At 40.6% G+C, this 22611-nt stretch overlaps 1 protein-coding gene across 4 annotated transcripts in view; it reads left to right on the top strand.

Annotated features, from left to right (window-relative positions):
• Positions 1–21828, top strand: part of furina (furin (paired basic amino acid cleaving enzyme) a) — a 66397-nt gene extending 44569 nt beyond the window's left edge. For all 4 annotated transcript variants that reach the window (XM_086070701.1, XM_086070703.1, XM_086070704.1 and 1 more), the window contains exons 6-16: positions 119–195; positions 4552–4640; positions 8789–8961; positions 10113–10325; positions 11624–11724; positions 12010–12113; positions 12328–12445; positions 13500–13679; positions 13762–13886; positions 15342–15449; positions 18003–21828. In XM_086070701.1, the coding sequence (XP_085926827.1) occupies positions 119–195; positions 4552–4640; positions 8789–8961; positions 10113–10325; positions 11624–11724; positions 12010–12113; positions 12328–12445; positions 13500–13679; positions 13762–13886; positions 15342–15449; positions 18003–18610 (1896 nt within the window). In that variant the 3' untranslated portion in view covers positions 18611–21828. The remainder of the gene's footprint in view (positions 1–118; positions 196–4551; positions 4641–8788; positions 8962–10112; positions 10326–11623; positions 11725–12009; positions 12114–12327; positions 12446–13499; positions 13680–13761; positions 13887–15341; positions 15450–18002) is intronic.
• The last annotated feature ends 783 nt before the right edge of the window (positions 21829–22611 follow it).

The following is a 22611-nucleotide window of genomic DNA, read 5'->3' as shown; positions in this document are numbered from 1 at the left end:
AAACCTCAGTGTTTCAATGAAGAACCCACTGTTGCCCTTTTTGAAACATGTTTAATAATTTTCATCCTTTATGTAAATATATGTGAATAATTTGCACTATTGGCGTGTTTTGTCATAGGACCCTGATGCCAGCTATGATGTGAATGATGGCGACCCAGACCCTCAGCCAAGATATACACAACTTAATGATAACAGGTACATGCAGAGCAAAATGCCCTTTTCTTTGTCTTCTTCAGCCGAGCTAAACAGGCCTGATAGTCTTTCATACTTTGCCATGGCTAGCCATTTCTCAAAGCATGTCCAACTGAAGGTATTAAGATATTTTAACTTTTTAAGCCTCTCACATTTAAAAAATGCACAGTTACTCTATTACGCAACCATCCCTTATTTCCATAATTGCAATGACCTTTTATTTCTCTGTGTGCCACTAGGACGTTAATACCGTATAGCTTGTATAAGGAAAGTAAGTCTGCCCTCAGATAAAGGAAGTGTGTGAAGAAAACAGATTTATTGAAGTGGCCTCTGCAGGTGGCATTAGAGGTTGTTTACCACCACAGCGATGTCTTGCAGAGAATTGATTGAATTAAGTCATCAGAATTAATGAAAGCGAGTCAATACCTTGGCTCCGAATGAACCCGCCTACAGTCCATCATCTGTACAACTTGTGACTTGCCCTTGCCTGAGGTTATTTTTCTTTTATTTGAAAGTCAACAGGATTCTTGGCAATAGGCAAGATAATGCTCAAAAATGGCACATTTGCAAACATAAATCTGTAACCTGAAAAACCATAATCTTCATCATCATAATCCCGTTTTGAATGACACAATTTTATTCCCTTTTTACACTGACTGTCAGCTGTTTTTAAAGCAGAGGTCCTCATATTGCCAGCCATTTTTAAGCATTTTTGACTGATTTCTTAAGACTAACAGAATATTGTTTTCTGTGACAATATAAGCTCAAAGCCTACCAAAAGGAAGAGTAGACTTTAACTCACTGTCAAAATCAGAAATATTGGAATGATGAAAATGTGGTTGAGCCACGCGCTGGAGGAGCTGCATACTTTGACAGCCCTGCCAAGGCAGTCTTAAGCACCTCTTGTGGCTCGTAGTGGCCCAGAGCCCAGCTAAGATACTTGCTATTGATGTTTCTCTCTCGCTGCACCTCTCACTAACCCTGACTCATCTCAGCCCTTATCTCTTGCCACCCAGCTACCTTTGCCTTCCCCGTGGCAAGACCGAATGAGAGGCATCATGTTTGTGCTGCATTCGGATTTCCCGCCTTACAGTGGGTCGGTGCAGATGCATGTGTAAACAACCAGTGGGCAGGAAAACTGTGTAAGGTTGTGTTAGACTGAAAGTGTCTGTTCTCCTGCAGAAAGCCCAACTCTGTTCACCTCCATAAAGCTGTCTTTCTTTCCCAACATATGAGCTGCAGTGAGGATGGCTCGGTAGCAATGTGACCATTCACCCTCTTGTTTATCTAAGAAAGCATGCTGTCGAGATGTTTCTTTTTCCAAATTTTCCTTCGAGTCCCATCAGGATGGTTTACAAATGTGCATTTTCTCAATGCATTTATTTATTCCTGAACGACTTGGCTCATATCGACCGGGTTGAGTGCAGAGGATGCCAACATGATTTAAAAGAAGTATATTCATTATTCATGTTTTATTACCATGCCGCTTTTCTTGATGAACCTAAGGGCAAAAAAATTATGATTCTACAAAATCAGAAGTGCATGTCATACTTATTTTTAGTTGACAGTAAACTGGCTCAACACTATTCATTTTCTCACAGCTCTATAAACATCAAGACCAATTGGTAAACAGGTTCATTTTTACATTGGTAAACTGCATTATTAATGGTTGGCAAACAACATAGACCATAGCCTAAATAGTCAAGTATTTTTACAATAAGTGTTGGATTTAGAATGTGTATGATGAGCTTTCGGGGGATAGTCGAGATAAGACATGACAAGTTTAACCACAAAAGCTGACAAGCGTCATTTTGACTAAAATAGTCACACCAACGACTATCACATCGTTCAATGTTGCAATTGCTAACCCTGCAAAACCAACTCCTATGCAAAACCCATTGAAAGTAACGGTTTTATGTCAGAAACCGACGAGTGCTATTTCATTTTACAGCACCGCCTGCATTTAAGCCAATCACTCGCTCATACGTATTTACTTTGTTACATATCCATCACTCATCACATATTGTACATCCTCAAACATGTATGCTCCCATGATTTCTCATTCACTTGCAGCTAATTAGATTGTGCTGGAATGTGAGCATAAAATATGATAAATGTGTAACACAGAGAGAGATAATGTCATAAAACTCATCAGTAAGATTGCTGTTGATGACTGTGTTCAGTTCATTGATTTTACGGGGAAGCCTTTGCTGATGTTGGTCCCGATCAAGTAGCTCAACAGATTTTGAGGATAGCAACAACGAAGACTGCACAAATCGGTGTACGGTTTAGGATGAACAATTTAAGGATTAGTTCAAGACTAGTTCTAGTCTTTCAATAAAAAGTTTGACATTTTTAGAATTTAAAAGAAAATGAAATAGTACATTGCTAGCTAGCATTAACCTGGAAACCAAAAATATGATTATTATTTTTTAAGACATTGGCAAAGTGGCGAGGAACATACGCCAACACTTATGAATTCTACAAATTATTTTATTTTATATTTTTTCCTGTTAAACCAATATGTACATTTGTGTCACAATGCAACTTGACATACGTCATTTATTTATTTATTCATGACTTCCCATGTGGCTCTTCACAGAAAACTTAAATGAATGTTGTGGAGCGCAAGGAATGACCAAAGCACCAAGCAGCATTTCTGATATGTTCTTATAACTGCACATTTGTCCACTCCAAATGTCTTTTCACTGTAATCTAGCTGCAAACGCAATTTGGAATACATTTGTATGACAGTAGCCATTCCAAAGCAGATCTGTGAAACTAAATCTCAGTTATGGTTTTGCGCAGTGATAATGGTGTTGCCAGTTGCGGATATGAATACTGATCTTGTTGTAGGCCTTGGGCCCACATATAACTTTGATGTAACGCAAGTTTGCCTCACTATTTAGACCTTGCCGTGGGCTACTTGTTGTACGGTAATCAAAACATGACTTCTGTGAAGTGTGTCTTTGTTAATCGTGTCCCTTTATTAATGCCACTTTGTCAGGTGCATCCTGATTTATTACACACTGTAAAAGATTTATATTTGATGGATGCTTGTTACTTACCAAGTGGCGTTGTGCTCTGTTCCTCTGACAGATCAGTAGTGTGATAATGTCCAGTTTGGGATACTGGTACTGTGTGCATAGTATTCTCAACTGGAGAAAGTAAATATCCTCTTTTCTCAATCAGATTCCTAAACCAAGAAATTAATCCCCCTCTCTGATCACATTTGTATTCCATGAAACCATCTATCAGGCTCATGTCTGTAATGAATGTGTCAAAGGCAGAGCTTGAAAAGGTTTGCTTGAATGCTTATCATTTATCTCCTTCTCATCAGCAACATCCCAAGCATGTATTCTGCACGACCGCAGCAGTACCCCAGCAGAATGGATTTCAGGAAGTGCTAAGATAAAATGTTTTGGAAAATTGCCAAGATGATGTGTGTGGGTTTACTCTTCTATCATTTTTTTGTACTTTGTGTGTTTTACCATCCTGCCTTCCTCCCTCCATGTAACGCATACAAAAGTAATTGCCCGTGACACTCAAACGTTAGCACATTGGCTATGTTAAATGACTAATGTCCACTCCCTTAGCTCGCATAATGCAAATAAATACATTTAATTATAGTCTGGGACAATGTTATGATTTGTGGTCATAACCAGAATGCTGCACTTTTTCTGATTTGTGTGCCAGGTCAGCAAGTATGCCTAATTTGGCTGGATGAAATTTTGCTTGTATAGTAGTTTCTCTTCTTCCCTGCCTGATTTGGCACATCGACTTGGGCTTCCTGTTTGGGGCTGGTTAAACCGCAAACAGGGTCTGCAATATGTTGAAGGGCATTAGGAGTATGTATCCATCTGGCCAACAAGGGGAATGCACCTGACTAGAATGTGCTGAACAGCCAGTCTTTCGGACCTCAAGCTAGATACATTACAACAGAGGCTTTGGAATAATGAAAAACACTGTGTTAAAATGGGAAATGGCTTCACAAAAATCCATCTCACATGTAGAGGATATGTTATTTTAACTTTCCTTTGATGGATTTTGTGCACACTTCTCCAAGGTTAACAATTCCTGCTGGTTGTAAATAATGTATAGTGCATTCACACAGCGGCAATTATGTTTTTTCTTTTTTCTTTTGACAAATATGAATTTAGGTTTGTTTGAAGAAATCAAAGCGAGAAACCTTTCTTCATACATTTGTTTGTCTCTATGTGCCATTTTTACCACATTTACAGCTCAACATCTCACACGCAACATTATTAGCCAAGTGCATTACTTGGCCCTGTAAGTGTACAAAAAAATGCAATATTTTTCGGTGAATGATAAATTCTCAACTCCCCCTTCTTTTTCTAGGCATGGAACGCGTTGTGCAGGAGAGGTGGCGGCAGTAGCCAACAATAGCATCTGCGGAGTCGGTGTGGCTTACAATGCCAAGATTGGAGGTATGTTATCTGGAACACGTTACATTACTTGCTTTTGATAAACCCAAGCAAGTAATGACAGCCTTGCATTATCAACATAATGTTTCAACAGAGTGATGATAACTGTAATTTTGTGTAATTTTTGACCTGATTGATGAATCCAAATCAGTCAGATGATTAAATTCGCAAATTAACTGCTTTATGGGGATTTCAATATAAAATATCAAGGCCTTGCTTTGTTAATTTCATGGCGTTCATTGTGATGTATTGTGTTTTCCACTCCCAGTGTATTGATTATCGTTGTTGGCAAAATGTCAACAATTATATTGTCATGAGTTATTCTGTGATTCCCACAGCTAGTTTGTATCCAATTTAATGAAACTGGGTCATCAAATAATGGAAATATTGTAAAGATGTCTTACCTAAAAAGAAAAGTGGCATTTGATGTGAACAGACATGGCAGTGCTGTTGTCTCTAACTAACAACAGAAGGGCTTTGGAGATTTTTGATGCCACATCACAGACTTGGGTCGACGTCTAGTCAACAGAAAACACATTTGCACAATGTTGCTAATACCCTGCTCTGATGTTTACAACACAACCACAATTAGAACAAGGTCTGGCTGCTTATAACAATTTTTTATAATTGATGTATGCTCTGGAAATGACAGACACACGGTGTTGAAAGTTAATTGATGTGTGTGCTGAGTTTTTCCGTTCCCCCTAACATTTAACAATTGCTTTTATAAATGATAAAAAAATGTATGTTGATTTAACCTTAATTTAGTTTTTACATTCGCTCTGACAGTCCTATTCTGTAGGTAGTTTGAAACACTTTCTTCATATTCAAAGCCAATTAGTTAGGTGATTGAAGAGTAGATCATGAGAACATTTCTATGTGGCATAAAGTAAGATCACACCCCCCCCCCTTTTTTTTAAAGGTACCCTTAGCAGTTCAGTGTTTTCTCAGATCTGATTGCTGAAATTAATTTAACACTGTTAAAACTGTTGAAGCAGCAGTGATGAATTGGTTCTAGATAGGTTTTTGCGGCCTTCCTCAGTGAAATTTTCCTGGCACCTGATTTTCAAAATTTTCCCCCTTTTAATTAAATAAAAATGGAGCAATGTTAAGATGGTTTACTCATGATAAATTAGTCAGACTCTAATGCATGTGTTTACAGGATGTTTTCATTTGCCTCTAATTTGGCCTCTCCTGATGTAAAGTTTATTCTTTGAGCAGCAGGCTGCAGCAGCTTTTATCCCAGTGCCGGTTCTCTCTTCTCATCTTTGCTGATCTCTCCTACAAGCCACTTCCAGCTGTCGTGTCAAATTTGGACCCCCTCACTAAAAAACGCCGTCCCGCTCATCTTTTATGATCATTCTAGGTGCCTTGTGGGAATATCGCATACACTCTCATTAAGATAAAAGGTGTGCTGTGTGTGGTCTCATAGATGGAGCAGCCTTCACAAGCGTATCAGCTGTGAAGTCTTGTTTCAAACAACCAATTTAGAACCAGTTGAAACAAAACACATACAGGTACAAGTTCACTTTTGCCAGCCATTATACCTTGCAGACTCTTAAGTCAACTGAGAGAAATACAGTCTCAGTGGTCTGGAATTCTGTCTTAACTTTCAAAGTTGTTCTTGGCACTAAAGAATGCATTCCTAGCTCTATAAAAATGTTTCAAAATAAACCTTTTTAGAATCTAACATATTATTGCGAGGTTTGGGGTCCAAGTATGAAATTTGTCCTGGCACGGGCTACAGTGGCATGCCACACATTCACTGAACATTTAAGTGCTGAATGCATACACTGTTCTAAAATCTTGAAAGTCCAATTATAGACAAATAATGTTATTAGGGAAAAAAGAAAGAAAAGCTGAGATAGCAATTTGACGTAATTTATAACAGGAGGGCACATTTACCTGTTTCTAATTTTCCAGATGATGAGACGTACCCTGTAAAGCCCTAATCAACAAAGTGTTTGTCGACATGCACACATTGAACCATAATGTATGTGTCTAGGGTATATTCCTGGTTATCTTGCTTATTTATAACCTTTTGGAGGTTTGGGGATACTTTGAAGCTCCTCTGTGAATTATAAAACCCTTGCACACAAGTTGACGCTACCACAGAAATGCTACAAAGTCCTATTTGATGCTTTTGCAGTATGGCTTAGTGATGGTGTTTGCTTTCTTGGAATAGAGCAGCATATTGTCGAGGGGAAATTATGCAATGCACCAAATGTGTTTTGGAACATGTGTTTTGGAATTTTATTTCATTTCTTACTACTAACAGAGTCTCGTAGGAATGTCACTGACACAAAAAGTAAGACGCAAGAGAAGAATGTAAACAGGAACTTTAGCACTTAGGACACAGAAGTCATTGTCTGCACGCCTTTTCTGTAGTCATTTGTTAGATCTATGCTTATTTTTCTCCTGTTTCAATCAAAATATTTTTGTATCTCATTTATTCATGTTTCATTTGATACACTTTCATATATGCGCACTCATGATGAGGCCTTTCATCTTTCTGTTAGAATATTCTGTTTTAGAAATTGAGTTGAAGCTCCAATGCAGCTGAACTTGTTCTTTCTTAACCATTTCGAGCACATTAGCAATTTATTTGTTTTTAATGTTGGTGGTGAGGTCATCTATGTTTAAAAAAAAAAAGGCAAAAAAGATGAAACATCAGTTTCAATCTGACAAGACAGATTGCTCAGATGGCACATATACCCAAAAGGCACACAATGAACTGCACTAGAATTATGCAAATAAGCAACACCACAGTAATACCGCTGTGTGCCTTACTGCCTTTGAGTTACACCTCCCCTAAAATGGGAAGTACAATGGAATGCTTGGGCCGCATATTGGAACTAAACACACAACAAAATTAAAACACCGCTCCAGTTAAGAAGAGCTAACCATTGACTTGACCTGCTATATACAGTCAATATAAACTTTATGCACCCCCATTCAAATGTCAGTTTTTTGTGATAGAAAAATTAAATCAAGACTATTAATCTATAAAGTTTTTCCCTGTACAATGTATTTGATTTTTTTCCTTGCAAGGATAAACAAGCATCAACTAAGAATGTGGTTGCACAAGGGTGCACACCTTCTTATAACTGAGGACGTGGCTGTGCTCAGAGTCAACAAATAATATTCAAACTCATTAAATGGAAGTAGTAAGCCAGCCCTGCTACCATTTTAAAGCCCCTCTGAAAAAAGTAAAAGTTTGAGCGGGCTTTTCATGACATTTTCTTGCTTTCCCGCAGAAGCGTGACGGTTATGTCCTAACACCGACTGGTATTTGGAACTGTTCATAATTACCTCCACTTTGATTAAAAAGCTGCAGTACCAGCTAAACAAAAGCAGCCCCAAATAATGAACCTGACACACCATGCTTCACTGTAGGTGTTTGTTTGGTGATGAGCAGTGTTTGGGCCAACATTTTCCCACCTGCTTTTGGGAGATTTCAAGTGTGTTTTTGCAAAATGTAGCTTGGATGTTTTTCTTTTTAAGATAAGGCTTCCATCTCACTAGCTTACCCATAAAGTAGATATGAAGAAGATGAGTGATTGTTGTCGCATGTACTGAACAGCCCAGCCCTTGCCATAAATTCCTCTTGGTGTAGCCTCCTTTACCAGTTTTAATCTTGTCTTTTCGTCAAAATTGGAGAGACATCCAGTTCTTGCTAATGTTGCTGTTGTGCTATATTTTCTCTATTTGATGATGACAATCTTCAGTGATCCATGTTATCTTTAATGCCTTGACTGATCCCCATTTAACACGAGTTGGAGTGTGATTGGTTAGTTCTGACCACAGCCGCGTATTATTTATAAGAGGGTGTGCACACCCTTTGAAGCGTTATCTCAGTCGTTTATTTTTACTTAGCCTGAAAGTCCCCCCCAGAGTTCTATAGCTTATAGGTCACATTAACAGTGGACAAAGTTTTGAAATGATTGACTTTGATTACTTTGATGTATGTTTCACTATAACAATCTTGTTGCAATTCAAATGATGAAATTAAAAAAGTAGATGTGATAAAATGCTCTTGTGATGCTTAGCTTTGCGGTGACAACCCATTACATAAAATGATGATTATAAACTGAGCATAACAAAGTTTCAAAGTAAGCTTATTGTGCTTGTGTGTTTTAACACTAATGCAGGCGTGCGCATGCTGGATGGTGAGGTGACAGATATGGTGGAGGCCCAGTCTCTCAGCCTGAACCCCCAACACATTGACATCTACAGCGCCAGCTGGGGCCCAGAGGATGATGGCAAAACTGTGGATGGGCCTGCCAAACTTGCTAAAGAGGCCTTTCTGCGTGGAGTTACTGAGGTGTGTACTGTATATGTGGGTGGGTGAGTCGGTGCGGGGGTTGTCATTTGTATGAGAGAAATTATTTACTGCTTGTGTGTGGCTTCCTTTCAACAGTCTGTAATTGAACTGTTCAAGCATGAGAGGACAAAAGCGGAAGGAACAAAGCAGTGTTTGACCCTGACAATTATGAACGGAAGGGAATGTGCTCTGAAAGCCACCAGTCAGGAAAATGATGAAAATTAAATGTGAACTGATGAGGAAATGTTGCATGAAAGTTTCTTTTAAAGTCATTGATTAAAATTTAACCTCTTTTTACCTCGGAACTCTCATAGCAAGTGCATATTGATTTAAAGGTGCCTTTGCATCATCATTAAATTTTCCCCACTGATTTATGCATAATATTGTCAAAATGAATCTGTGACCTATTTTAAGTGCGATACCTATGCATGACCAATGAAAATAGCTAGGAAAAATGGCATGCTGCTCATTTCCAACCGAAATTATCCTGCAAACCTAAACTAAGGACATAAAACACTATATCTTAAAATGCTGCCAAACATGCATTTTAGACAAATAGATACCGTGTTGGATCTTGGCTTAAAAGACTTAATTTGAGTCTTTCCAGATAAAGCAACAAATCAAGAAGACTTGTGATTTGCAGTTGGTGTATGTCTTCTTGTAAACAGGCCTGCTCTTGGTAGCCCCTCTTGTTTTATTGCATTGGATTGTGTCATGTAAAAAGAGATTGATAAGCCAACAGATCCCTCCCCAGGCGCTCACATATGCAGGCCATGCATAAATGCATCCAAGCAACTACACACAGGCTCGTTATGAACTGCAGGATTCGAGGCATGTGCCATAAAACTGATTTGGGACTGCTGACACAGACTACTTTGATGATTGCTGCAGTGACTGCGCTGTCAGTTGGCAGTGGGTGGCACATGCACAGGTTGGATCAATGCACTGAAATGGTGCCACTCAATACCATAAAGTTGAATTATTGCACTTGAAGGACTGAGAGTTTGGATGGTATACTGCAGTAACCGGTCTATCTTGCGTGTCGCCTGATATTAGATGCTTTTAATTTCCTCCTTGATCTTTAAATTTTAAATAGGCAATACTTTTGTGGAATTTCTGTATTTTTCTTGAATGTCTTTTACATCCTTCAGGGTCGTGGAGGTTTGGGCTCAATCTTTGTGTGGGCATCTGGCAACGGTGGGAGAGATAAGGACAGCTGTAACTGTGATGGCTACACCAACAGCATCTACACTCTATCCATCAGCAGCTCCACACAGAATGGCTTTGTCCCCTGGTACAGTGAGGCTTGCTCCTCAACCCTCGCAACTACCTACAGCTCGGGCAACCTCAACGAGAAGCAAATAGTAAGTTTTGGTTACCAAACTGCAATCAGAAACTCTTGGCTTCCAAACTCTACGTCCGATGAATCCTATCACAGATGTTGCCATCCCTTGTTAATTTCATAGTCATTTTTGCCCATTCATCCAGGCAATATCACCATTTTTTTTTACGACAACAATTTGTAATTCTCTAAATGTAGCCCATTTTCCCCCCAACCTTTAAGGTAGACTGTATGGCTATGTGCTTAATTTAAAATATTGACGGGTTTCATTATTAATACACAATCATTATTAATGGTGGCATGTGTGACTGTGGTGCCCCCCCATTAAGTGTACATACAGTGCATGTTTCCACATTTAAACCGCTATTGAGAATGTCTTCTTTGTGTCTTATGATTAGCTCTAAATAGCAGTAAATGCATGATGGGGAAACTGTTGGCTGTTGTGTTTTAAACACATGATTATAGCATGACTTGCAGAGTCATGTTCGAAGACAAGCAAGAAGAACCCAGTTTTGCACAATAATTGCTTGTTGATTAACTTGAAAGGCAGCATTGTAGTCTGTAGCTTTATGACTTCCTGATCCTCTACCCGACCTGTCCTCTTCTTTTTTTCATCCATTAATTCACTTTTGGTCCATTAAAATGATTATGAATATTGTAAGCTGCTGGAAGTCCTCCTAGTAAGCTGCTGCTTAACATTCATGTCACAAACATGGAATCATTTAGGTCTACATTCGAGCAGTCATATTCTCTGGGTGGGCCAGTCACATCCCTCACACATGTGGCTTCTCTCTTTGATTTTATGTTGTACTTGTGTAATGGTGTTGCCTAGCTGACTGTATTTCCCCCCCCCCCCACACTATTATTCAGTTGGGTCGTATTGGGCCGCGTCGCTTGGTATGCGTGATTTCCGTGGAGCTTCTCTCATTTTAGCTTCCTGAACTGCATCCTTTCGGAGATTGCTTGCTTCTTGCTTCATATTACTGCATATTTTGTAAATCACACCAGCAGCTGCCCTGTGCAACCAACCAAGGCCCTTTGCTGTTGGTCATAAAGTAGGTATGCTGCAACAGTTGAATCTGAAAAGACACCTCCTGGGCCGAGGTAGAGGGAAAGGAATGATTTCACCATCTGACTCCCCTCCTGGACAAGGGATACATTTTCACAATTTCTCACATCTTTAACATTTCAACTGTTCACTTCCAGCAGACACATTTACATGATAATAAGATAATAAGTGGCAATTGGAGCGTCAGAAAGATTGACCCTTTTGGCACTAGCAGGCTCATGTAAGCTAACGTAATTATTTTTCCTTTTCAGATCACGACAGATCTTAAGGCTAAATGCACAGACTCCCACACGGGGACCTCTGCATCCGCCCCATTGGCTGCTGGAATCATCGCTCTGGCTCTTGAGGCAAAGTAAGTGCTAATCAGTCATTTTCAAAATCTCACTTCCCCTGCAGCTTTGTCCTAAGATTTATCTTCTAAAAATGTCCGCTGATCTAAATATACACTGTATACTTGGCACTTTTTTCTGCTGAACATGACATTCTAAGCAGATTGAGGAGTCACAATAACTCAAAGGTGCAACTTTGCAGGATGATTGCGGACAGTCGTTGCCCACGATGCAGCGTCTTCAGTCATCTGGCTCGAAACTGTTGAGAATGTCAACCTCACTGTGCTTGTGTTTGCATTTTGTTCCAGTAAAAATTTGACCTGGAGAGACATGCAACATCTGGTTGTGCGAACTTCTCACCCTGCCCACCTGGCCACCAATGACTGGAATACCAACGGGGTTGGACGCAAAGGTACACAACTCAAGTTCACGCCTTACGTGTGGCGCCATGTCCTTCACGCACAATATTATATTCTGCATCCACTGCTGAAGCTAAATTAAAATTAGAGATCAAACAACTCAATTTCTTGAAGTGTCATGCATTCTAAAGCCTGAGTTGAAAATGTTTCTTTCAGAAGGCCAGCTGTCATATCTTGTCTGTCTCTTTTCTCTCTCATTTCCTGCAGTTAGCCATTCATACGGATATGGCCTGCTTGATGCCAGTGCAATCGTAGCACTGGCAAGGACATGGACCAACATGGGACCACAACGAAAATGTGTGATCACCATGCTCTTGGAACCAAAGTTTGTGCAACACACACTGCTCATTGTATTTCAAAGCAAATGATAATCCTCTCCATATTCAATTATTTAGAGCAGTTTACGCCCTAGGTTAATGTGTCAAGCTACATATCACAGCGACAGAAACTATACTGAAGAATTGTTGATATATTTTGCCTCTGCATCTTTTGAGCAATGTTAGTTTGAATTCAGAGGCAGATGAACTACAGAAGGTACGGTCTTTTGCGTCAATTGCTTGTTTTTGTCCACATCAGCAATGTCTGTCAAACTTAAGTTTCCAAAGCAAGCTTTGGAGAAGTCCACTGCAAGGAAGAAAACAAAACTGGTATACATTTTTTTCCCTTGACTATTTCATATGCAGTACTGTAAACAGTCTGACATATCACCCAGCCATCATGCACTTGTTGCGGTTTGGCTGTGTGGGTGCGAGCGGTCAGGGCAGGTGATTTGACGTTAGCGTCATCCTGACTGACTTAAACCAAGGGAGCTGTTAAGGATTCAGTCGCTCTCAATCTGTCAAAATTAGAGCAACAGAATTAACATCAGTTTATAGCTGGCAGTATTCTTAACATTTGACCCTGTATAATAATCTACAGTATCGAACATGTATTCAATGTCTCCTTTGCATCTTCTGATAAATTCACTTCTTTGGACATGTAGAAGCTATGTGGAAGAGTAATTAATGTACTTAACATCATTTAGTGACCAAATCAAATGCTCCTGAACTTGAAACACAGTGTTCTACAGCAACACTTTTTAAAATCTGTCATCTCTTCAATAAATTTGATTTGACACAAAAAAAAACTTGTGTCAATTGGAAGGAGGATGAAAAAAAAAAGGTGCATGACTTTATACAGAACACACGGTCGCTACAGGTGCTGAAACACTAATCCTCTCCAATGTTACAAACCCGTTGCCCCTTGCAGACTATCACACTGGTGAGGAGTTAAGTAGCCTTCTTATCTCAAGCTTAGGGGGAAGCCTGTAATGGTTCTGTTTGCATGCTGAACTGGTAAGCTACATCAAATGGCACACCTCTGACTTCATCTTTTGACAGAAACATTGGCGGCCATTTATCAGTTAACAAGAGCGTGGATGCCTGCTTGGGGAGCGACAGTCACGTGACCTCACTGGAGCACGTCCAAGCTCGACTCACCCTGTCCTACAACCGGAGGGGCAACCTGGCTATCCACCTCATTAGTCCTGCCGGCACGCGCTCCACACTGCTCCACCCCAGGTACAAACACACAGCTGCACGTACGCACCAAGACAAACTGGTCACTTCAGTCTGTTTACACGGCCGTGATGATTTCCTGCAGGCCTCATGACTACTCATCAGAGGGTTTTAATGACTGGGCGTTTATGACCACCCACTCCTGGGATGAGAACCCCTCTGGGAAGTGGACGCTGGAGATTGAGAATGTAGCAGGGGCCAGTGACTATGGTAACAACTCTTTGCAAGATGTGATGACTTGTTTGTTGGTATTGTTCACATTTTGTGTGTTCATAACAGTACTTGAAATTAGTGATAGATCGATGTGTTTTTTTTTCAAGGCCGATACCGATTACTAGTAGTCAAGTAGACTGATAACCGATATTTCAAGCAGATATCCATTTGCAGTAAAAGAAAATGTGTGTGTCAAAATAAAAAAATACATATTTTTATTTTAAGAATATAAAGAATTGACTAATTTGTTTTAAAAAATTAAGACAAAAATTGTAGGAAACTTCCAGGCTCATCAGCATGTGTTAAGCTAAATTAAAAACTAAGCAAGTAAATAGTTCCCTAAAGTTTTCTACTATAAATAAAGTTTTCCAAAATGTCATCTTTTTTCTTAATTGATTTTTTTATTTTTAAAAATAAAAATTGTAGGGAGTTCCCAGTGTCATTCAGCATAATTTGTTTTATAAAGTGGAAATTTAAATAAATCCATAGATTAAAGTTCCCTGAATCTCACTGAGTGACAAATACATGCGAATTTAGCTAATTGGGTTTTTTGTCAGGGTTCGTAAATAGGTTTCAAAAGGTCTTTGCAGAAAGTGAAGAATTGTCTGAATATGTTCAAAATGTCTTTGCAACAAGTAAGTCTGTGACCATCTTACGAATCCTGCTGGAAACCCTAAATACGCTACGTTCGCAAGCATTCACCACTCAGTGAGATACCAGCTTTACCGGCTTTCAGATTCTTTTTTTTTCTTTCTTTTTTTTATCGTCTTTCAGATTTGTAAAAAGGCAGATGCCAATATTTGTCATTTTGCCAAATATCGGCATCTGCCTTTTTACGAATAATCGGCCCGGCTGATAATCGGTGTATCCCTATTTGAAGTCCCAACATGAAACAATTACACTGCATAAATCTGTCAATTACAACTTGTAATTTAACTCCTAAACTCAACCTCAATATTTTTTAGATTCATTGAGCTAGAGCAATAGAGCTTGTTATAGTGCTTGTAGTGCTTGTTATGTGTAACAATCAATTTATCACATGAAGTAGCTGATTCAGTCCTTCTCCAACATTGTATTCAGACGCAAACCCCCCAAAACAAAACAGAAAAGAGAACAAATTTGAAATCACTCAGCTCTATCCTCAGTCAGGAGACTTTCAGTCAAGATGAACCTCTCAAGAGCCCCCACACTTTTTTTACGCTCACAAAATACTCTTATTAGACACAAAGGGACATTCAGTTGTCTTAAAATTGCTGCTCTTTTCAAAGTGCCATTTCCTGTCACTTCATGGCAAAAATGTGAGAGTCTTCTAAAGAAATATGCTTGAACAAAATCTACCCTCGGGAGCTTGAGCCTCTTTTACTGACAGGCCTACTTTTTCTATGAACACTTTTTTTCCCCTCTTATATAAATATATATATAAAATATCTCCTGGCTCATCTCTCTTCTCAGGCACTCTAACCCAGTTCATCCTGGTGCTATATGGCACCGGCTCCCCTGATGATTCTCAGCCTGCAAGTGGCAACTGTAAGACGTTGGACCTCAAACAGTCATGCCTTGGTAAGATGGAGTCTCTTCCCAGTGCTGGTATAAAGACTGAGAGAAGAATGTGACAAGTGATGAAGCATGTCTGGTGATGTTTGCTCATCTTTTTCATCTCATCAGCACAGTACATCATTTTCACCCACTTGTCTTCAATTAACACTTATTTATATACAGTAGCACCTTTTATGCTTAAAATTTTTAAAACAGTGTTTCACACATCTCATAATACAAGACACAAATCCCTCCCACCTGACTGTAGTCATCGATTCGCATTCCTTCAGCCATCCCACACCCACTGTCCCATGTGTGCAAGCAGTTTGTGTAAAAAGATGATTCAAATGCATGACATGACTGAGAACCGACAGAGCCACTTGGGGCCTCTCCGCCCCAGGCAGACAGAGAAGTCAGGACTACAGCCACAAACTATTGCTGATAGCTTCAAGCAATTCATCAGATTATTCTAATCAAGTCCATATTGCTGTCTCATAGCCAATCCGAATATCACCGTAGAGAGGTCTAACAGAAAACCAGCTACTTCTGACACAGTGACAGTCTGGCCCCTACAGGCAGACATTGGTAACGACAGGTGGCCCAATCAGGTCAACCGATTTGCATTGTATTTGTGTTCAGCTCTGATTGTAGTTGTCTCAGCCATATTTTTACCTGCTGTAAATTTCATCTATTTTATTTTACGGATGATTGCACTTCTGTCTGCATTTTCAATGCATCCATCCATTTTCTATCATGCTTATCTATTCAGGGTCTTAGGTTGAGCTAACCTCAGGCAAATGGCAGGCTACACCCTGGACTGGTCGCCAATCAATCACAGGGCACGTATAGAGACAGACATCCTTTCACACACGTAGGAATTGAGCCTACGCTGGTCGCACAGAAGTGTCGGTGACTTCACACACAATCTAATGATCAAGAGCGGTATAAAATAAATTTTACGCCTTTTAAGATATTGGAGTTGACTCCCAACTCCTCCCATCAGGAGTTGCTACGGTGTAGAATATATTTGGCACTTTTTTTTCCTCTTTTTTTCTTTCTTTTTTTTTACACCAGCGGAACGCTAGCGATGCCTGCGTGAGTTAAAAGCTTTTGATGGCAGCAGCTTGAAGATGCTACTGTGTATTGTAGATCTGCATTCTAGTGCTGTGCAATTACCACTTCAACGTGATTCATCATGAACGCGAGAAGTGATACTGACAACAGAGTAGTCAGGAAAGGACTTTAGTGAGCTTCGGTGGCGCTCGTGTTGTTTGAAGGTGTGTCCATAGCTTCGGCATTGCACGTCTGCAGACAGCTGCTGATGTGCACGTGGACCGTGAATGGCACATCCATCATTCAGGCTACATTTCATTAAGAGGGGCCATGTCGAGCAAGGTAGATACGACCAATGAAAGAGAATGGGACTAGGGATGGAAAATTCAGCACACTGGTGCACAAACAAAGATTTTTGAGCCATATTTCTTTACATTTTAATTGAATTATAAAAAAAAATGTGGATACTGTACCTGCAGACTCCTCATTTCCACATTTTTCCTTGGCACCAAGAGATGAGAGGCAAAGCACTATTTTGTCTAAATGACGCTCCTCAACTCACGTCAACTTGACACCAAGATACTACAAAATGGTGGCAAAACACTACTTTTGTCTAAATTAAGCTCCTCAACTCACATCAACGTGGCACCAAGATACCACAAAATGGTATCAAAGCACTACTTTTGTCTAAATTAAGCGTCACAACTCACGTCAACACGACACCAAGATAACACCAAAATGGTGGCAAAATGCTCCATTTGTCTAAATGAAGCTCCTCAACTCGTGTCATCATGTCACCAAGATACCAGAAAATAGTGGCAAAGCATTACTTTTGTCTAAATGAAACGTCTCAACTTGCATCATCTTAGCACCAAGCCGCCACAAAATGGTGGCAAAGTACTACTTTTGTCTAAATGAAGCTCCTCAACTCACGTTAATACGGCACCTAGATACCACAAAAGGGTGACAAAGCGCTACTTTTATCTAAATGAATATCTTCAACTCATGTCAACCTGTTACCAAGATACCACAAAATGGTGGCAAAGCACTTCTTTTGTCTAAATGGAACGTCTCAACTTGCATCAACTTAGCACCAAGATACCACAAAATGGTGACAAAGCACTTCTTTTGTCTAATTGAAGCTCCTCAACTCTCCTCTACAGTTTGAGGTTATTGGTTTGACCTTGTGCACAATGCCGGACCACAATGATCATTTGTTTTTAGCTTGGTACTGTTGTTGTTGGTATTCTTTGGTTACCAAGATGAACGCTAAAGGGTCACATGACCACCATAGCTCACCCCAAATGTTGATCTGACTGAAAAGTGATTCTTGATATATAGTGTAATTATCTTTAGATACTTTGACACAATACTTTGCTTAGAATGTTTAAATGTGTGTCAAATTCAGTGTACAGTACTCTACTCGTAGTTTATTTAGTCATCTCACATGACATGGATCCATATCAAGTCAAATGTTTCTGGAGTTTTCCGCTTATTTGTTTTTCCTGTGATTTTCCCTTGCAGAGTGTAACGCCGGCTACTACCTCTTCATGCAAAGCTGTGTGAAAGAATGTCCAACAGGCTACGCTGTGGGTTCGCTGCCCCTCAACTACACCGTGGGGAACAATATTTCTCCGGCCTACGTCTCCGCCTGCATGCCGTGCCTGCCGCCCTGCCTGACGTGCAGCAGGCTCAGCACTCAGGCCTGCCTGTCCTGCCCTCCTCACAGATCGCTCAATGCCATCCCCGGCACCTGCGATCGCATCACCCAGTACATGCGCGAGACCCCCAGCGACTTTATGGAGGGCCAGGGGGACGCGGGTTTGCCGCCCCAGCTCACCTCCAAGTTGCCTATGACTGTGGCCATTCTCAGCTGCATGGCCATCGTGGCCGTCTTCGCCGGCGTCTTCCTCTTGCTGCAGGTGCGCTCGGGCGCCGTCATCAAGCTCCCGTCCCTGGAAACCGGCGGCGGTTTGGCGGGCAGCTTCAACCTGGGCGGGAACAGGGTGGTGTCGTACCGCGGCATCCCGACAGTGTGGGGGGACGACGGCGCCAACACGGACTCGGAAAACGAAGAGTTTGGCGTCCAAAATGAGAGGACTGCCTTTATTAAAACACAAAGTGCTCTTTAATACATTCCTTTTTCGCCCTGCTATATAAAAAAAAAAAAATCCTCACCACCAATTGTTGGATAATTCAGGGCTGGGGTGTCTTTGCTTTCACGTTCTTGTCTGGTTTTATCTCTCATCCCGACTTTGGCCTCCATTTCAGTGGGTTCCCATCATCCTCCGCTTAGAGGAAGTCGCTGGCCACTTGGAGCTCAGGCCAGCTCCTTGTCTAAAAAGACAGTTGTTGGTTTGCTTTTCTTCCTCCTTCCCTTTTCTATCAGTCTCTGTGCAGTCGCCGGATGAGATTGTTTTGACGTGTGGAACACAAACGTGCCAGTGTCCGTGTCCTGCACGTGAGTCTTCACGTCTGTCCTACACCAGTTGCTGAAGTCTTTTACATACAATCTGGTGGGTTTTTTTTGTCTCGCAAGTATCAACATCCCATATGCCTCGCGAGTTTCTTTTTCTTTTCTTTTTTCTGGTCACCTTTCCACGATTGTGTCACCTGCGTTGTGTGACAGGATCCTCACAGATGTCGCTACTGCACCGCGAGCCACACTTGGTTTCCCACAGCTGTCGGAATCAAGTTACGAGCCTCAAATGTTTCTAACCTTGCAGCTATCGCACATGAAAGCATCCAAGTAAAAATGTACCTGATCAAGCCCCGCGGCAGCGGAGAGGCTATTACTTGTTATTCGTCTCCGGAAGAATTGGACTCATTACCAATGCATCAATATGTTCCCTTGGTCCGGGCATATTAGCACTACAAAGACAAATTGCACATGCGTCAAATTAGCAATGACACTAATGTACTTGCCTATGTCATTTATTTTGAACGAGAAATATACATCTTCTTTCTAGGGGGACATTTTTCTCCTCCATCTCACATTGCTGCTTTCTTCTTTCAAGCAGAGTTGAAGCTGCACATCATCACGTCTAAATTTAAGTGGATCACTTCTGTGAGCCCCAACAATGACTGATGCTGCGGAAACTGCCTTTTGTTTTTTTTTGTTTTTTTTGTCATACCTTAGGGGAAGGTTGTTTTTAAGTCTTTGTTTCTCCTGTGCTGCATTTCAAATACGCATCTCATGATTGAATACATAGCAAATCTAAATCCATTGATCGCCTTTCGCTAGCGTCACTGAATTGATCCCCCCCACCCCCATCTGGCACTCAAACACTGCTGAGAGAGGTTGTCATGATGGTGATGACATGCATACAAAACCACAGCTGCTCACCCTTTATATATCTACCTCTCATCACTCAGCATGGTTTCACACGCCGACGCGTGCGAACGCTGGAAGTAGGCTGGAAATATTAAGCAGGATTGGCATTTCATTGCATTTTTTACGATGCTGTGTCAATTTATCACCTTTACAATCGGCATTCACAGGCAGGGCTTTAAATCCTGCTTTTGGAAATAGGACGGGTCACAGGATTGACTTTTTGCTCCCGTTGGCCGGCATTTACAGACGTGTTAAATCGAAATTGCCAACTTGAAGTTGTTTGCGCTCCTTGTACTCCCATCCTCCCTCGGTGGTTCCTCTTGAGGTTAAGACTTTTTGTTCTGACGCTGACAATCAATTTCCCTATTTAGAGAGCAAGAGGCAGGCACAGAAAATAAATCCATTTTAAACCTAACCACTTGTGTCGAGAAGCCCTCCCGGAAAGTCTTTTTTGGGGCAGATGCAGATGTGATTACAGAGGTGTTTGTCCCTCGTGTGGCTGCACAGGACTGATGGTGGATCTACATTAGTGTGCCTACTGACATTTAGGCTTTAAGTAGGATACTAATTTCAAAACGCCATTTGTGTGAAGCGTCTAAAAAGCATAATGAGCTAATACGGCAACAAAATTGCTTCCTAGAACTCTTTTAGAATAACAATGTGGGATGATTTTGTCATTAGAGGTAATAGTCGAGCGTGAGCAAATGGCAAGATGTGTGTTGGTTGAGTTTGTTTTGAGTAGTTGTCTGCGCGCTCGAGTGCTTTAGAACTTTCTCAAGTGAGCGAGCGCCTCAAACACACTAGGAGCCGTTTCAAACGCTCGCTGCCAACTCTCAAAGAACGTCATGCCAGTGACTTGCAACATTTGGCTTAATGTAGTGCTGTATTGTCTTCTGAACATTCAAAATGTGTTAATTACCTTAAGAGTCTTTTCTCTAATTGCAATCAAATGGAGCTTGAAGAGTCTGCCGTGTCTGGTTTGAATTAAAAGAAGCAATATGTTGGCAGAACCAAAGACAATCATTTTGTCCATCTCATCTTAAGGGGAAAGTCAAGCTTAAACATTAACTGACAATAATATGTTCTATGCGACCTCACTAGTCTAAACATGACATTGTGATTGATATTACATTTGTGGAATATGAGTTATGAAGCAAAATCCAGCCGTTTTTATCCGTCTCAGGTGGCGGACATTTTGCCACTTGCCGTCGACTGATGACATCACAGTTGCTCAGGGCTCAGGCAACGACCAATCACAGCTCACCTGTTTTCTGAAGCTGAGTTGTGATTGGTTGTTACCTGGGACCTGATCAACTGTGATGTCATCTTCACTCGACAGCAAGTGGCAAAATGGCCACCTTATGATAGTGATAAAAACTACTGGATTTTGCTGCTTAAGACCTATTCCACTAATGCGATATTAATAATAATATCATATTTAGACGAGTGGGGCTGCATAGAACATATTATTGTCAAGAATTTTTTGGGGGGGGTTGACATTCCCTTTAAAATGTTTAACTCATCACTTGTCAATCCCTCATCAAGTCCTTTTCACTTAAGTGTGTGTGTGTGCGTGTGTGTTTGTGGTTGCGTCATCCGTGTCGCGACACACTGTATTGTTGAGCTGCTGTGAAGGAAGGCGCTAGAATGTATCCCATCTTCTTAAACTTAAGGGCTGAAATCAGTTCTGCGCACATCCGTGTGCGCTATGCTTGGTCAGTAAACATTAAATGCGTTGGGGGATGGCCTCACGTGTGACCCCCGTCGACCTCCTCGTGAGGTCCCTGGCCCCTTGGCTGCACACAGTACCTTAAACGTGTGTGATCTATGAATACTGTACACGAATGACTTGGCGTACCTGGGACAAAACTCTAAATAAGGCCTATTTTTGTACTATATGAATGGTGCAGTGTAATTTTCTTGTAATTTAAAGATTGTTTGCTCTTGGTTTCTTCTTTTTATTTAATTGATGTAAACTATAGATTCTACTAAAATAAAGATCTATGCAAATTTGAATGTGTTTTACTTGATTTCACCTTACAACTGCATAATGTCAGCGTCGAATAAGTGCAGTTCTATTAATTAAAAACACATTTGTTATAAAACAACTACACAAATATTGGCTCTGCTTATATTTTGTGGAAAATTTGTTAAACGGCAAATCTATGTTCCCTGCCGTTTGCGACATGCATTATTTACCACATTCACTCCGGGGAGACTATTTGATGTATTGCTGGTGTAATTAAGACAATGACTTTACACCGACCGTGTCATAAATCCAAATAATGAAGTGAGAGTGGCTCTACGCTGGGTAATAAAGCAAACCATTGTTTTTATGCAACAATTGCTCTCAATAAAATACTTGAGCATTTCAAGCTGCTAATAAAACTATAAAAAGTGATGTTTAACTCGTTTGTAACTGTGCTGCTGGCCATGTTGTCAATCAACTTTTTAGAGTCAGAGCCAGGGTGCTATAATATTCTACGAATAATTTGTGGTACCTTGAGATACTTGCATCTCAAATCAGCTGTCCCTGTGAAATGAATGGAAATGCCATTAATCCGTTGAAGCCTCCCAAAAATAAACAAATATTTTTGGAATATGTTTCTAACTTTAAGTAAAGATAACAATTAAATTTAGCGTAAAGAACCACACCGTTTTTGCCAAATGTTTGCTTTAATGCAATGGATAATATGCTGCACAGTCTGGTGTGCGCGTTTTAGCCACCTGAGGGCAGTATAATAGACATACGGTGAAACCTAACATGGAGATGTAAACTCAGTAAGCCACAGTAATATT

Source organism: Leptonotus elevatus, chromosome 3 (assembly GCF_054856555.1).
Source record: "Leptonotus elevatus isolate MCC_2025b chromosome 3, RoL_Lele_1.0, whole genome shotgun sequence".
In the NCBI taxonomy this organism is placed as follows: Eukaryota; Metazoa; Chordata; class Actinopteri; order Syngnathiformes; family Syngnathidae; genus Leptonotus; species Leptonotus elevatus.
The sequence above is the reverse complement of the archived record's forward strand: the minus strand, read 5'-3'. Positions and strand labels throughout refer to the sequence as shown.